The sequence below is a fragment of the Haemaphysalis longicornis genome, unplaced genomic scaffold, assembly GCF_048455015.1.
Source record: "Haemaphysalis longicornis isolate Haplotype H1 unplaced genomic scaffold, Haemaphysalis longicornis Haplotype H1 scaffold_1, whole genome shotgun sequence".
Taxonomy (NCBI): domain Eukaryota; kingdom Metazoa; phylum Arthropoda; class Arachnida; order Ixodida; family Ixodidae; genus Haemaphysalis; species Haemaphysalis longicornis.
In genome coordinates this window covers 139768476-139786572 of record NW_027526203.1, presented here as the reverse complement: position 1 = coordinate 139786572, position 18097 = coordinate 139768476, and the positions used below count along the sequence as shown (strand labels likewise).

Sequence of the window (18097 nt, the reverse complement as noted above, 5' to 3'; positions counted from 1 at the left end):
TTCAACAGGGAGCATGGTATGAGAGTTCGCTCGGATCTACGTCGGCTGCGTAGCACCGTTCCAAACCCTTTTGTCCGGTTGTTCATGGGATGTGGACTTTCATCATTGTATATTAAGTGCAATGCACTTCTTAAAGGAGCCATGAAAAGAAAACACAAGTTTGGTTCATTCGAAAGATTGCCTCGTTAGAACCATAACGACACCACTTATAACGCAAACTTCGCTCAAATAAGCTACATAATTAGGAAAAAAGGAAATGACCATGCGACCCACCAGCTCATTTTCCGCAACAGAACCTGTGATGTCACTTGGGAATGCTCTGCGATTGGCGGAGGCCGGCAAAAGCAAACGCATGTTAGGCAGGGCTTACAGTTTGCATAGCGAGCTAAATGCCCGTGAAACATACTGCACATTCTTTTTATGACAAAGAACGGTGGAGTAAACGGTTGAAGGTCCGAACGAACACGCAAGCGTGTGCGCCAATGCGTACGAAACTAGGCGCCGGCCGGGCTCGACATCTCGCCGTCGCGCAGACGAATTTTCGGGTTCGAGGCTCATCGGGGCCAACGAACCGTTCCAGCACGCACAGCCGCGACCTTGCTTCGTATCGTAATCCCTTCACAGGAGGTTGGCCGTCATATCGCCAACCAGCAAAGGTAAAAATAGAAACGAGGGGAGTAAGGAACAGCAAGAAGCGACGAGATAGTGCCAGTCGTCGCGTAAGTTTCGAATGGTGTTGGCTTGATGCTGTCGTTACGAGCTCGTTTCCAGTTTACAACCACTGAAAACTTCAGTTTGTTCGAGTACTTTACAATGAAATTTCGTTGCTGCGTTTTGAAATGTCCATGTAGTACGGGCAAATCGTCAAGGGAGTGCGACATCCCCGCCGGTGAGGAGATCTCCTTTCATGTGCTGCCCAACGACAAACCTAGGCGAAGCAAGTGGCTACGTTTTGTGAACTTTGCAAAACGGAGGAGAAAGAGAGCTAAAGGAAGTACGAGTGTGCTCGCTTCATTTCCGAGGAAGTGATTACGGCAGGGACCCTTACGTTAGCTCACTCCTGGGACATGCTGGCGCTCGTCGCCGACTTCGTCAAATCGCTCTGACCTTGGGGAAACAAATGCCGTAAACACCGCGCATTGACGCTCGTATCTTTCTGGTCGAAGCAGAGAGCTCGCGCGAACGGCTTTCCATACACGACACCGGCCAACTGGCATAAGTGATACTGCTACTGAAATTGAACTATTATTAGCCGTAATCAAAATACGGCACATCCGTACCAGTCTATATTCGTCAGTCGCGACGGGGCTGACGAGGCAGCGGTGCTGGGCGTTCGTCTGTTGTGGCTATCGCGGAATGGTCGCTTTCCCGTCCACCGCGTATCCCACAACTCTTGCCGCTCGTGCACTTGGAAGCATTGAGCGTTCAAGTGGTGTGAGGTTGTTAAATGCAAGCCCGAGCTCCTCGGCGAGAGTTTTGTTCTCCGGATCAGGCGATTCCATGACTAGGGCTGCGGGTGCACTAGGTTTTACTAGTATTTTTAAAATGGCCGTCGTCTCGATCGACTCTCGCGTGTGGGTGCTATATGGAGTCGACATACTAAGTATCTGTTTCATGGACCGGCGCTATGACGCCATTGTACACGTCACGGAATGTTCAATTTTAGCGGGAGATTTAAAATTTTGGCTTAAATTGCCTTATTTCTCAGTGAATAAAGCATTTGCTTCCGGGAAAGCGCTTGGGGTACTATGAAACACCTAATCTTTCGAATAAAACAAACTTTTGTTTTCTCTTCATGGCTCCTTTAAGCGACCCTGAACCTGCGTCCACCGGCGATGTCCGCATAACATATCCACGTGGGGGATTGGCCAGTTAAGTGCGAATGCACTTCTTAAGCGACCCTGAACCTGCGTCCACCGGCGATGTCCGCATAGCATACCCACGTGGGGGATTGGCCAGGAATCTCCTCGTCTTCCTTGGCAACGGGGGGAGATGGGCGCGCGCTGCCTGGCCGCTGACATGGCACATACGCACGTGGGGGATTGGCCAGGAATCGGGCGTGAGAAGGGCTAATGCACCCGCTTAAAGGAGTACTGACACGAAATTTCAAAGCTGAGATCCGCTCTAGCAATCAAGTACAACGACAACACAAATAGGTGTGTGTGAATAAATGCATCTTTCTTTCTTTGTAGTTGTGTGTGTGTGTGTGATCTCTCTTTCGCGAACATTACCGAACCGCGCAAATTCAACTCGTGCATTCGCACTTTCACATTCTTCCCCTCGGGGAAATGCGGGGAATTTTTTAATAATCCCCCTGCAGCGTTTAGGTATACCTATGCCTGCAGCCAGGAGACTAACGGAATTTTGAGCGCATGTAACGATGTTTCAGCATCTATTTGATAGTTCCGCTAGGCGGATCGCCAGGAGGACTTCCGGTTTTCCGTTTCTGTGTGTAGGAGGGTAATGAAGCAACAGCGATTGCCATGATGGTCCACTACAACCATAGTTGCCTTTGCCCTTCCGAATACCCCGGCGTCGGCATGTGCTGTGTTTTCATAGTTTCAGACCATTCCTCTACGAAATACTATCCTAGATCATTGTGTAGGTTTGCCTCCATGTTTTTTGGTGGAAGCGGGAGGATCTTTTTGGAGAGCCGCTGGATGGGTTACATCATGGGGTACAAACAGTTTTTCTCTGTTGGCGCGGCATATATTCCACAGTGTGGGTGGTCCCAATTTCATTTCCTAGTGGATGTTTTTGTACTAGGAGAGTGGGCTTTCATATATTCAAAGTTATCATGAGACACAATTAGTGAACTTGCCGGTGAATATGAAAATCGAAGGGTTGGGCTGCCTGATATGATGTGGCGATAATGGTGCTTATTTGACTTTCTTCAGTGCGGGTAAGTTTCTGGTACGGCAGGCTGACCGATATCCAGCTCATGATCAGTGCCTACTTAAGTTTTGTCGTTTTCCTTTTATTACTTCCCTTCCCCTGTATCGGCGTTTAACAATGGGGTCGCAATGTTCTCGTAATTGCTATTTGGCGATTGTGTGATCGGCTCTGCCGTTTCTTTGCAGGGTCATACCGATATGATTCTTACTTCACTGTTTTCCGAGATCAGGTACCAGCGAATTTGATGTTCTGTAAATTGGCCGCGTGTCGCAATTCATCGATTGCCTGACAGAGCTCGCGGCGGTGACCGGGCCACGAAAAGCTCAAAAATTCATTTTCAATTTTTTTAATTACAAGCCATACTCAGCTTTATTATTTATGCGGACACAGTTTATTTCGTGCCTGGTTCTCATCTAGGTTTTCCTGCCATTTAGAGAGTGAAGTTAATCTTTTGCACCCTTGCGACACAATGGTAGCTAGCGCAGGCATTAGTATGGTTAGAGAGGCCCTTTGGTGGTGGAATAGGTTGCGGCACAGCTGGAGACCGTGTCTGTTGACCATGTGACTACCCATGGCACATAGACCGAACCAACGCCTCCTGTATTAACATTGCCTGACGCGTCGCGCGCTTTTCAATGGGAAGGGTAGGTACGCTTAGTTCAGGCACTGATCCGCTATGTGGCGCGTGCCGGCGGACATCTGGCCTTACGTCACTGCTCGCGAGTCGCGAACGCTGCACCCACTTCTACGACGTGTGTCTGTCAGCTTGCCTGTTGGGCTTCAAGGGCCGTTTCGCTTACATCTTAGCCGTTACGGGGCGCTAGTTCTGTGGCGCACTGGGGATCTCGTTCAACGTGTAGTTCGCTTCATACTTGCGGCATTTTTCCAAAGATAAAGACAGAGACGGACTGAAATAGTGTAAGAACATTCTGATTGTCGGGTAGACATATAGCTAACAGAAAAACGATATTTTCGGATGGGGCAGCCATTATTTTGCTGATATTTTTCTTTCTGGAGTATTTCGAGAAGAAAAAATTGCTTGCACGTTTTTTGTTCAGGCGCTCACTTCTACGATTACTTTCCAATAATATCACGTGCTTGTAAACTTCAGAAAATTATAGGAAACAAAAGGATAAGCAGCTGCGATCCCGCCACGCTGTCCGGGCGCTTCTACAGTACAGTCCTCAATTTTAGAAGTGCGTACCGATGCGGAGTGCGAACAGGGGGGTCAAAACAATACCTAAATGCGGAGGGGATATAGGTGGGATGCCCCACTCAGAAAATGTAAGGGCCTGTGATCCGAGTAGATAAGCTCGCAAAGGCGGCATCAGCCTGCGGCAGCGCAAGGGCTTTTGCTTCGTGACAAAGGAAGTTTTATCAGTGACAGACCAACACAGACAGGCATGGTTGAAAACAAGAAGGCGTAGGAGCGCCGCCTCGGGAACGCTAAACAAACTTTCCACTATTTTGCATAGTTTCCGAGAAGCGGCGCTGGCTGGCGGACACGAAAGCACGCTGGAAGGCTACGGAGCGGGGAAGGGTAGGAGAGAGCAACAGGAGAGTGGCTGTTTGGCCATTTTTCGCTCACGCGTTAGGCACTGTTTATACAGGCGGCGTTGACCGAACTTCACTGTGCAGGTGCGGTGCCTGCCTAAATCGGGTATATCTCATATTTCGTCGCGGCCGTAGTGTCATTGTCCGTCTTTTTACAGATGAGTTGCCGCTGCTCTGTACTCCGGATTCGGGTGAGCCTTCGTATCTGGCTGCCTCAGTAGTATTTTCGTGTCAGCATCGCTGGCCCACTTCCGCAGACGCTTGATGAGCACGGCTGATAGCGGACAGCTAGCAGGCACAAAAAAAAACTGCGAAATGAGCCTGACAGGTCTATCGCGTTAAAAAGTGTCATCCGGCGTAGTAGCCCTTGAGGCGAACCACGTGGACGACTACCGTACGCGGGCGCCTTTGCACTGTGCCAGAGTCACCGCCGGGACAACTTCGTAGATGAATTGGCGAACACGTCGTTGATTTTGGTTGGGGCCGAAATACAGTCGCGGGAGCTTTTCGCTTAATACGCGCCGTCGGATTGTAGTCCAAACCCACACAAAATCACCTGGGTGATACACGGTGGCTCCGCATCAGAAGTACCGTCCAGCATCCGCCAGCTGTTGGTCCGTAGTACGTTCGCGAGCAATCTGGCGGGGTTCCTTCACCCACTCTGGGTATCCGTAAACGTCGGCGTTGAGGTTGTCGTCTTCAACGTACGGTAGCATGGCGTCGAGCATCGTTGTCGGCTTTCGACAGCAGACAAGCTCGAAAGGAGTCATCTCCGCAATTTCCCGTATTGCTGTTTTGTACGCGAACGTGACGTAAGGTGTTATTTCGTCCCATGTGTTATGTTCAACATCAAAGTCGGCACAACGAATACCGCGGTGCCTGCCCTGCGAGCATTTATCTTTCCACGTGATTATTTCTGGAACAGCTGAAGTACACCAAGAACACTGGAGATCAAAGATGGTTATTTTAGCCAAGTGGCGACAGGGCGAAACACTCTTCCTATAAAAATTAGATAGCCTCGGCGGAATACAATAGAAACTGAAACGGCCGCTTCCCAGCTAACTTAGATAACACAGCTGGCAACCAGAACACACAAATAAACAAACCAGAGGGTGTAGTTCGCGGCAGTATACTAAACCATGCATCCCTTGCAACTGAGTGAGAATATATACTACAGCCTAACATATCCCAGGAAACCAAGCAGGCTACACTGTATAAACTAAGATTGAACACCATCATCCCCTCGCTTTGCTTCATGGGTATGAGGTGGAGCCATGCATTTGAACACTCAATCTGGTTTTATGCCATTGGGGGCAGCTTAATAATTCCCGTAAGAAAGACCTACAGTGTTGTTGCTGTGCGTGCCCGTATTCACTACAAAAACACAGGCATGGAAAAGAAACATGCTTGTCCTCAGATGTGTACTGGCAATAAAGAGTAAGCAAACTACTAGAAACTACTGCACGAGTATTCGATTATGCGCTCTCCTTTATACTTTCTGCTACGCAAGCACTAGATTCTTGCTTAACAAACCCCTTATACAAGAGCCTTCAACATTGTGCTGCTTCACACCGCAGCTTCATTTCTATTAATTTGCGGCCTTCGTGACGAACAATGTAGACGTTCTTTTAATAGGGCAGGGTACATGATTTCGTGAGTTTTGTAGTGTCTAGGGAAGGATAACGTGGAGGCCTTTAAGATGATGAAGATGTGCTCACGCCTTCATAGTTCTTGTCCTTCAATCTTCTTGTAGCGTATTCGTCTAGGTGGTTGATTGATTGATTGTAGGGTTTAACGCGCCGACGCAACGCAGGCGATGAGGCGCGCCGTAGTGGAGGGCTCCGGATTAATTTTGACCACCTGGGGATCTTTAACGTGCGCCGAAATCTCGTACACACGGGCGTTTTTGCCTTTCGCCTATATCAGAAAAGCGGCCGCCGCGGCCGGGAATCGAACCCGCGACCTCGTGCTCAGCAGCGCAATCGTCTAGGTGGTGCCGAAGGTGGCAGCTGCCAAGCTGAGGGAGGAGAATGTCCTTCTGAAAGGCGTTATAAACGTACGTTGAGGGTTGGAATTTCAGTACCAGGCAAAGCTTGTGTTGACCCTAAGAGGTTTTTGTCAGCCTGAACCAACGTGATCGAGCACTCAAGCTGGGGTGACTTCTCTGTTGTGTGTTCCTCATCCAAATGTCAGGAACAATAATTCTTGGGGTCTAGGAAACTTGCAACGCCGTCTTCCTGTACCGCAGCTTGACCTGTATCGGGGTGGCGGGAACAGCAAGCACGGTCTTCACTACTAGTTCCATTGGATCCTTCACTCGGGCGCATGGAAGGACCTCAAACTTTCTTAAAAGCTTGCACAATGCCGCCTTTAGTTCGAGCAAGGCGAACCTGTTCCCAATGCAGGACTTAGGGCCGATACCGAATGGCATGTAGGCTCCTGGGTGGTGATCCTTGGAAACCTCTGGAGCGAACCTCTCTGGGCTAAAGCAGAAAGGGTCTGGCCAGTGTTGTGCGTCGTGGTGGACGTGCCAGACCGGCGCGAGGATCTCGCATCCAGCGGGGAAAAACTGACCGAGGATGGTGGTGTCGGTTCGGCAGTGGCGGGACACGAGCAACACCACGGGTGGGTAGAGTCGCAGCGCTTCCTTCACGAACATGTCCAGCCGTTGTAGCTCCTGCAGGTCGCCGTATTCGAGCTCTTCGTCCGAAGGGTACTTCCGCATGAGCTCTTCGTAGACCTAGATGAACAGAAGGGAGTTACGAATCAAAAGGGTGTTCTGAAAACCTCACCTTGAACGTGCAGAGCTCAAGTCTTATGTAAACCACTTGCACTGCTCATTTCGACTGCATAAATATGGACTATTTTATTCTCATTCCCAGTTCTGCTGACGTGACTTACCATTCCGCCACATGTCTTCGTCGTAGCAATATTTCATTTGAACTATATTGCGCACCTTAGAAACAAAAAAGAGACGCCGGAAAGTTGAAAAAGTTCAAATCATTTGCGTCTAACTACGACGACGTTTGAAACGCTTTTTCTGTCGTGCGAAAATCACATAGCAAAGTGTCAAAGCCAAAGCCGTTGCAATCAAAGTCAAAGTACCAATGATCAAAGCACAAAGTGCCTGCGAGTCAATGCCTACACTCAGACGACATGAAAAGTATCCCTCACGAGAAAAATGAGGACCCCCGCCTTCATCATCATTGTTACACGGAGGGGATTTGAACTTTGCTTGAAGAGAGAATGCTCTAAAAGTGTGGTTTGTGGTGTTTCAAAGGGCTTGCATTTTATTGCCTTCAACTCAGCCACAGTCCAAACCAAACGCCCATGCAACGCACCGCAAGGAAATGGCGAGCGACCCCAATGCGACGATAGCGCATTGGAATGGACGCCGGCTTCATAATGATAGAGGAACTCAAGTTTGATTCCTACCACAGGGGGCGTTTCTTCTTGTTTCATCGTCATTATCATCAAGCTCTGCCCTCACATTGTGTAAAGGTGTCTTACCTGCTATGCGTTTTCGTTACGACACATGGACCGGTTAGTTTAAGAAAAGTTCGCTTTAACAAACTCCATTGTCTGGAAGAAAGTCCAAAGCTAACCTAATGCGATGCTGTGATGTTGTATATATTAGTTTGTGATTGGGACGTCTGGATTTGTTGATTTGGTTAGCTCTGCTTTGTCCTCCATTTGGCTTCTCATTGGTTAAGCATGTGGCGTGATCAACGTGCCAGTTGGATTTCCTGCAGTAAAGTTGGCTTTCCTGCAGTGAGTTATGCATGTAAAGACATCCCATTGCTTATGCGGTGCCTTTTGTGGAAACCGGTTGTGGGAATTGGCTTTCCTGCAGTAAAGTTGGCTTCCCAGCAGTGATTTTTTCCGACACCGCCACAAGCTATACATAGAAAGCTTCGCGTTAAAAAAAATCTTTTGTGACTTTGCGCATCCGGCAACGGTGTTTATATGGGGGGATCAGGAAATTTGAAGACATTACTGCAGAAGCATGCTTGTATTGTAAAGGGGAAGAGTTCTCGCAACAACGCTTTATCGGAACGTGTGTTCATGAACGACCGCAAGATTGACTGATAGAATGCGAAGACCCTTGCAACAAAACAAAATGACACCACGCGGCTAGATCAGGAATCACTAATCATACAGACCACATCCAACACAGTTAATCGCAAAGGCGTAAATCTAAACCTGATCTACGCACGCCCTTTGCAGCAATTACGCAAGCCCATTTAAACGAACCACTTGTGGAGACGTCCTCATTGTGAGCAGGGCTTGCGTGCTGGAAGCTGGAATGCCAACATTTCTTTCAACTAATCGGCGCCTCTTTTTACTGCGAAACAGTATTACCCTATTCTAGCCACTGTAACAGTATACGTCTGATCATGATGATGATGATTTCTATTGGTTTCCCCTTTGTATCGGGGTGATGACATGTCATCTGATCAAAAAGGACTAATACACCTATGTTCTACACTTTTGGTTCGATACTAGCGCTGCTTAGGGCAGGCACAAAAAGCTTATTAGGCACAAAATATTTTTTTTCCTGTTACAGGTGGTAACTGTCCTAGGCAATAAACCCCCCAACCCTCCCTCCCTCACTTTTCATTCCGGTGAAGCCGATTTACTCGGCGCCACTCAGGGGCGCCTCCTCGCCACCGCCGACCCCTCTTTCACAACTGTTATCACGTCTGTTATTCCCGTCGCCGCCACCAATGCGCCTTTCACAAGTTGCGCAATCGGCTGACAGCGGCGGTAGCGCCGTCATCAAAGTATTGCGGATAATACACAGAAACGCGAATGGGCGTAAAAATGACCAAAAGCCGCCGCCGCATGGCCGCCTCAAATTCTACATCACCCAGTAGCTGCGAATTCTTCCGCTTAAAGAGCAACCTTCTCGGTTGGAACGCTGGCGTGAGCCCCAAATTTTTCTTCAGCTTGAAAGGCTTTGCGAACGACATTTTCGCCGGCGTATCTCACGCCTAAGTATGCGCCCATCATCGGTTGCTGGTTTATGCGTGCCCGGGTTGGGGGTGGAAGGGGGGGGGGGGGGCGTGAACGCACCGCTGGGCTTCATGCCGCTACTGATGACATACCTGATGTGGTGGTGGGAGATCTAAACATGTAAGTTTCGTGGCTTAGTGCGCCCTGTCAGCTTTACAAGGTAATCGAGAGGTTTAGGTCTGGGTTCGTATGTTATAGTCAGTAAGATGCCTAGACGGGGAAGAGAAACGGACAGCCACATGTTTGTCTGCTAGAATAAGGCTCGAAGCCTTCCAGGTTTTAAATTTCTATGGGATGGATGCATATGTAGCTCGCTTGGGGGAAGAAGAGTGGGAATTGAAGGAACGTCTGCCCGAACAGAAGCGCGAATGCGCACAAAATCAACGGAAAGCCGGTGCCGCAGCCGTTGCGGCGAAAGTTCCAGCTCGTCGAGTAGCTGCGATTCCCTGCCGGTTGAACAGCAACTTGCCCGCTTGGAACGCCGACGTAACCCAATATTACTTGTTCACCTCAGGAGGCTTTCAGAGCGTCATTTTCGACGGTGTCTTTCACTGAACCACGCGCACATAATCGGTTGCCGGTTTATGCTTGCACGGGTTGGGAGTAGAGGGGAGGGCGGGGGGGGGGGGGGGGGCGGGCGTGCACGCGCAGGTATAAGTTCCATGCCCTTACTGATGACATGTACATTGTGCTGGCAGGGGGTTTAAATGTGGACTTCAGTCGGCCCAATGCAACCTGTCCGGTGTCCTCGGTAGTCGAGCGGATTGGGTTGGTGTATTACGCAAATAGTAAGAATAGTAAGTAAGGGAGGGAAACAGACAGTATTGATAAAACAGCGCTAAGGCGACACAAAGCGAAGCGCGACAAACACAGGCGCTCACTAACAACTGTTTATTTTTGGAAAGAAAGAATATTTATGGGGGAAGAAAATCATCATGCCTATCTGTGTGTGCATGGCGACACGTGGAGTACAGACAAAACAGGCTGTGAAAGGTCGTGTATAACACGGACGCGGTCTTTACGTGAAACATGAACTTCTCCTATGTCGCCAAGTAAGTTATTTCTTTATCGAGCAGTGCCGCAGAAGGTGTGATGATCCTCTGCTATGAATGAAGAATGCCTCGCAGATCTCACACGTGCGCTGGCATCTGCGTAACAGGCAGCTCCGTGTTTCCCGCTAGCATAAAGCTCGGGTCCTTCCAAGTTTCAACTTTTTGGCTCGAAAGTATGCTCAATCCCAAATTACAAACAAACGTGTTTTGTTTCTAGTACTGCGTGGACTGCTTCCGCTGTAGCTTCGCAGGTGATCCACCTTCAAAGAGTGGAAGGGCACTAATTTTTTTTTCTAATGTACTCTCCCAGTCATACATGATGCAGTGTGACCAATGAATTCGGTTTCAGCGCCAACCACAACTTCAGGGGAAAAAAAGGGATTTAGACAGGACAGAGGTGCGCCAACAACTGCGCTGTGTCTCGCACTGACAGCGATTATAAAGCTGTGAAAATACAAGTTACAATGCTACAGAGAAAAAAGAAAAAAAGAAAAACAGTAACAAAAAACGTCTAAAATCGTGACGGAACCGGCGCACCTTTATCGTCAAGATATTCAAACTCGCGAGCAAACAGATCAATGGAAGGCTTGCTATCGCATCTCTCCCCTGTCTTGTTAATAACGTAGGCCTCAAAAAATTCCCTTTCGCGCTGTTTGCTGTATTTTTTCATTACTTTCGTGTGTTCCAATTTTGGGGCGCAGGCTTCGGTGGTGAATTGGGTCTTGCAATATAGCGCCAAATTGCTTCCTGAGCGTCTTTGCGCGGCCGCACCATGCTCCAGTAACCGGTAATTGAAGCACCGCCCCGTTTTCTCAATATAGACACTGCCAGAATTCAAGGAAATTTTGTAAACCACGTTCTATGAACATGATTGAAATGGAGTGCGATGCGCTTTTTCACAGATAGGTGGCCTAGGCTCACAACGGTTGACCTTGCAGCACATGGCATCCAGTTTATTAGGTGCGCTGAAACTATACGTACAATGGCACGCTGCGCATCCTTCTTGATGGGGTGCGAAATTCCATGCAGGTAGGAAACAACGGCAGTATTCTGGCTGGTCTTCGGTGTGCTCTCGCTTTCCATGGCTCCAACATGCTGCCCGCCCAACAGCATTCCCGATAAACCACAAAGCATGGATGCGGGCTAGCCCGCAGCAGACAGCGTCTCTACTTGGGACACAAAACTTTCGTTTATCTTGCACCTGCAGGACGTTACTAGCGCGTTCCTTAAAGGAGCCATGAAGACAAAATACAAGTTGGGTTTATTAGAAAGACTGCTTAGTCCCGATAACAATGATACCAATATCATCGCAATCTTCGAAGAAATAACAGAGATATTAAAGAAAACGTGTGAAGTATTCGCGACCCCCAAGCCAATTTCCCGCAACTTTTCTATGACGTCACGGAACCTTGTTTGTGCGATTGGCGGCCGCCTAACTGGCCTGTCGCGACGACACATGACTGGACGTCTGTAATGACGCCTCTAGTTCCATTTGACCGCATCACTTGAATGCTAACGTGCAGTTAACGCACTGAAAATTATGTTTTATTGTTGGCCCGTATGACGTCATGCTTGCTCATAACACGTAACTGTGGCGCGAAATTTGATTTTAAATACGTCTTGCTTTTTTTTGTTAAAAAAGATCTTCCCCGCACGGGGCACCTTGAGTATTCATGGTGACGGTGAGCAGCGACACCGCGGACCCCGAGCTCCCATACATAGGCCGTGTCCAACCGTGGCGAGGTGTTGAAAGGTGAAGGGTAGAAGATGTAAACGGTGGCCATAGGAGCCTTGGTCAAGCTCCGGCCGATGGCCTCCCTGCCTGTCTACCAGGCAGGGAGCTCCGGGACCTCTTTGACTACCAGGGTAAGCTCAAAGGAGAAAGTACCCCCTCCTCCCCCCCCAACCGTGATCGGCCCCCTAAAAGGGGCCGCACCGAAGTATCCTTTCCCCCATTGCCATCTTTGACATTTCCTGAACCAGATCATTACTCTCGATTTCTTGTCATGGAGTCCCTCGATCCAACCCAGCCTCTTGCATCTGAGTCAGTCTTCTTGATCGCCAAGTATCTTGAAGCCATAATAGGAAAATCGTATAAGTGCAAAAAACAAAGGTCTGGTGAACTCCTAATCGAAATAAATGACAAGCAGCAGTCTGCAAAGCTTCTAGCTCAGACTAGACTGGCTGATCTCGACATCAGGGTCACACCCCATCGGAGCCTCAACAGCTCGCAGGGTGTGATATCCGAGACAGATCTCCTGAACGAAACGGATGCGGATCTCCTTGCCGGCTTGAAGGATCAGGGCGTCACTGCCGTGAGACACATCGCTATCCGCAGAGACGACAAGGAGATTCCCACCAAGCACATTATCTTGACTTTTGACCGCGCAGTTCTTCCATAACACATAAATGCAGGTTTTATCCGTTGCTCCATCCGTCCGTACATCCCGAACCCGCGGCGCTGTTTTAACTGCCAGCGGTTCGGGCATGGTACAAACTATTGCCGTGGCCGAACGACGTGTGCGAAATGCGCGGCGCATGATCATCCGAGCGACAATTGTCTATCCGATACCCTGTCTTGTGTGAACTGCGGCGGGCCGCATGCAGCGTACTCCCGCAAGTGTGAAAAATTCCAACTGGAAAAAAAGATAATCAACATCAAGGTAACTGAGAACATCACCTTCCCGGAGGCGCGAAAGAGGTTCGCCTCTTTCCCCCTGGGGAGGTACGCTGACACAGCTCGCCGGGGGGCGGAGCGGCGTCTGGTGTCCACAGGGACCCAGTTCAGCGAGTCTGACCTGGTCTCGCCCCCGCCCCCCGCTGGGTTGCCTCACGCAGCCCAACCCGGCACCACGCCGCTGCTGAGGCAGCAGCGGTTGTGGCGCAAACCACTTCTGTTGGGACCGGTGCCGCTCCCGCCTCTACCTCCCCGTCCTCCAGTGCGTTGGAGGGTGCCGAGGGGATGGACACCACGGGCCATGGACTCCATTGGATCTTGCCTTGCTCCAGTACTGAGCGATCTGCTGATGTCCCGTTTTGACCGGAACTACAAGACAACCTCAGTGACCTTGATTTCGTGCGCCTGTTCCGGTTTGTAGACGACTTTCTTGCCCTTTTCAAGTCGGCTGCCGACGATTTGGGTGATGAGTCCGGAAGACAAGTCCCGGATCTATTCAAGGTGACTCGAAACTGCCTGCCGAATGATCACCGGCTGCGGTGGCTCGACTTGGAGCTCACGTTCTCAGCGGACCACGTCTGTTAGCTATGCTCTCCCCGCTCGAAGAAGGCCTTATTTCCGTTTTTCTCCGGCCACTCCAAGTGGGTGATGAGAGGAATAGCGGTAGCGGCCTTAAGGAACGCGCTAGTAAGGTCCTGCAGGTACAAAAAAGATACACGAAAGTTTTGTGTCACAAATAGAGAGGCTGTCTGCGGCGGGCTAGCCCGCATCTATGCTTTGTGGTTTATCGGGAATGCTGTTGGGCGGGCAGCATGTTGGAGCCGTGGAAAGGGAGCGCACACCGAAGACCAGCCAGAATACTGCCGTTGTTTCCTACCTGCATGGAATTTCGCACCCCATCAAGAAGGATGCGGAGCGTGCCGTTGTACGTATAGTTTTCAGCGCACCTAATTAACTAGATGGTATGTGTCGCAAGGTCAACCATTGTGAGCCTAGGCCATCTGTCTGTACAAAGGCGCATCGCACTCCGTTTCAATCATGTTCAAAGAACGTGGTTTACAAAATTTCCTTGAATTCTGGCAGTGTCTATATTGGGAAAACGGGGCTGTGCTTCAATTACCGGTTGCTGGAGAATGGTGCAGCCGCCCAAAGACGCTCAGGAAGCAATTTGACGCTATATTGCAAGACCCAATCCACCACCGAAGCCTGCGCGCCAAAATTGGAACACACGAAAGTAATGAAAAATACAGCAAACAGCGCGAAAGGGAATTTTTTGAGGCCTACGCTATTAACAAGACAGGGGAGAGATGCGATAGCAAGCCTTCTATTGATCTGTTTGCTCGCGAGTTTGACTATCTTGACGATGAAGGTGCGGCGCTTCCGTCAGGATTTTACACGTTTCTTTCTTACTGTTTTTCTTTTTTTCTGTGTCATTGTGACTTCTATTTTCAGAGCTTTATAATCGCTGTCACTGCGAAATAAAGCGTAGTTGTTAGTGTGCATCTCTCCACTGAAAATCCTATTTTCCATGAAGTTTCTCATTTCTTTGCATTGGAACTCAGACTCCCGAATGAGTGCGTTGATGAGTGAGTACAGAACCAGAAAAAACTGAGTGCCATGAGGAATGAGAAAAGACGTGAGTACATGTACTCGCTAGTATAGAACTCATGAGTGCTACTAGCGAGTGCAGGTAATCGTGAGTACGATGCTCGCGAGTGCTGCTGTATAAGTACTGTACGCATGAGTACATGCTCTCGCTAGTTGTACTCATGAGTGCAGAACTCGCGAATACTGTACTAACTAGTACATGCACTAGCGAGAACTGTTGAGTACTGTAGAATGGCTCTGATCCGTACTAGTTGGTACATTTTTGAGAAAAGCGGCTCAAATTTGAAACAAAACGAAGAACAAAACCACACAGGACACTCCTCTGGCTAAAACTGGATTTTTACGAAAAGAGAGCACAGATATATAGATAAACAATCTCCGAGTGTTGGAAGGTTACTGACAGGGATTATGACATTGTTCTGCGCAGAAACTATTTTGCACAGTTTTATAAGGCCACGGACGGAACCCTGATGCATGACTCCCCAGCAGGTTAGAGGAATGTCGATCGCGAAGGCTGTGGCAACCTCACGCCCTTTTCTGATGGAGCCGAAAAGCAAATGCCCATGTGTTCGAGATTTTGGGGCTCGTTAAACAAGTACTGACACCAAATTTTTACACCTAAAAATGATATAATTGGCTTCAGTAGTTTGTACGGATGCTTCACAGAAATGTTTGCAGCGATCTGAGGCAGGAAGCACATCAAAAATGTATTTTAATTGTCCCGGCTGCGAGCTACCACAAATCGGCAGCACTAGCGAAATCGCTATCGGCATGATGGCATATTATCCGGCGTGCCTGGTCGGTTGAGGCTGACGTCATTTAGTCGTTTTCGGAACCGGAATGTCTAGCCTGCACTGCTGTGGTCGGTGGTCTTTCTTCCGGTAGGAGGCGTGGGTGTACCTCTCTGAGCAAGGCTTGTAAACTTTGCGCACTTTGCGTTTCGGACGTCTTTGCTCTTCCACTCATGGCCAGCGCATAGTGTTCCCTTGCACTGGTGCCGAAAACTGCGCGGTCTCTTATCTGAGCGGCCGGACCGCGTCGCCGAGGCCGAGCTCGCCAAAGTTCTGCTATGGTAAGCTCGCGGAATGCGAAGTACCACTCAGTGGAAGCCTGTCCGAGCAAATCGACGACGACGCCAAGATGCGTTATTTTCCACGTGACGACGTGCAGCGCGAAACGTGGGCTGAGTTCGCGCGCGGCGACGGCCGGAAGAACTGTCGCCCAAGCCAGTGGGCAGAATTTGCTCGTTGCACTTCTCGGCTGCTACCTGCAGAGCGCGAAGTTGACGGAGGAGCTGCAGTAAAAGCGGAGTGGAAGCCATTAGGCAGTTTTAGAATACGGGAAGCCGGCGTTGGGGGCCCCCAGAAGTTAGGGGAACCCAAACGCAACGCGCTCGCGCGCAGCGAGTTCCAAAGAAGGAGCGTCCCCACCAAACGCTTGCGTTGCTAGGGTCAGCTTGGGTGTTGGGAACTTTAGGCTTAATATCGTAGCGAATATTTGATAGCCGCTGTCTGTACAACTGCGAATGACCATCCCTTACACAACTTTTCACCACACTATAATACCCTTTTTCGCATGTGGAACTTTGTTTTGGCAACAATTGCCATTTGAGCGATCAATGCCCAGACATCTGCCGTGGCCTGTTTTGATTTTACCGCGCAGGTGGGGCCATATTTCGGCCGCTCGCCGCACCGCGATGCCGGCAGTGCCGGGTCGGACTTCCGAACCTCCGCTGCCGGTCAGCGTAGGCTTACCATCGCGGCTATTATCTGTCCGCCGCTTTTAAATTCAGCGCTGATAACAATCCCTAGCACAATTTTTCACCCCACTAACATCTACTTTCTCGCATGTACAACTTCTTTTCCGCGATCAGATTGACTGGAAGAGTGGCAACAAGCTGTTTCTATCACGGTCTGCGCCGGTTCGAGCCACAGCGATATTAAAAAACGGACGACGGCGAAGACGTCGTCGGCCTAATCGCCTCATCTGTGGCCAAATAAAGTTGTTCTGTCTGTCTGTCTGTCTGTCTGTCTCTCTGTCTGTCTGACTGTCGGGTGGCAGCGACTCATCCGAGTATTACGATTCAGACGACTTGTCGACTGGGCGGGCGAGTGCGGACCATGTGCAATCGTAGCAGACGATGCGGCAAACGTCCCTGACGTCACGGGTTTTTGACTGACGTTAGCACCAGCAGTTCTTGCTGCCACAAAACCGTGGCGTCACATTGTCCGTCATGCATTTGAACGGCCATTTGGCGCGCGACGAACGAATTTGAAACTGAGTGGAATAAATGCGTTATAATTAATTATACGCTGGCGCCTGAACGCTTTTGGTTCGATTTTTGTAATTAATGGACCAATAGGTATTCTTTAAAGCATACAAACCGAAAGCGAGAAATTTAGTGTCAATACACCCTCCCCAGTGTCAAGATCCCCAGGTGGCGAAAAATAGTCCGTGGCCCTCCACCATGTAGCCCCTCATCGGCTGTCAAGCGCCGGCGAGTTAAACCCCACAACCAATCAATCAATCAATCTCACGCCCGAGTTTTTGGTTCGTCTTGTCGCTTATACAGTACTGATGAGTACTGTACTCGGGAGTAAAAACTTGAATTGGATCCCGCAATGGAGTCGCGGCGTGTTTGCACGAGTCGCAGGCATTTTGCGGTGATTCACATGGGCAATAAAGTCCATCCGCTCCCTCCCCACCGTCGGGTATCACGCGAGAACACGTCACCCCTCCGTGCGTAAACATCACGAACAGCCGGCAGATGCGGCTGGCCGAGGCCTCTTGAGCGGCCCGTGGGGGTGAGAGGCGGCCTCGGTGGGGATTTTCCCCTGCTCGCGAAATGATTTTAAATGCGCATGCATTTCTTAGGCGGGGGTTGTCGTGCGTTGGCCGGCGTGCGCCTAGCAACAGCTGTGGCGCGCCTAGCAACCGGAGCACGTGGTAGCTCGGGCGGGAGTAGCGGAGGGCAAGGGGAGAGGAGGAGCGCGCTCGGCGTGTGAGGGCGCTCGCATCGCGGAGCTCGGGCGGAGTAGCGGAGAGTGAATGGAGGGGAGGAGCGAGCTCGGGCGTGTGAGGGCGCTCGCATCGCGGAGCTCGGCGGAGAGAGCTCGCGAGCGGGGCGGGCGTGTTGCGCGGGTCTCTCTCTCCTCTCCGCGTACCCTCTCTCCGCTCGCTGCGCTCGGAAAAATATATATAAATGCAGTGGAGCGCGCGCCTCTCTCCGTGACTGCTTGCCGCAGCGCATTCATCGGGGCACCCAATGCATTCGCATTTCCGCACGATCCCCTTC

General features: G+C 50.1%; 1 protein-coding gene across 1 annotated transcript in view; it reads right to left on the bottom strand.

The window, feature by feature from the left end:
• Positions 1-5919: 5919 nt before the first annotated feature.
• LOC144137036 (cytochrome P450 3A14-like) overlaps positions 5920-18097 on the bottom strand; it is a gene marked incomplete at its 5' end in the record, with an annotated part of 31220 nt that continues 19042 nt past the window's right edge. The window contains 1 exon segment of the mRNA XM_077669441.1: positions 5920-7189. Coding sequence (XP_077525567.1) covers positions 6662-7189 — 528 coding nt within the window.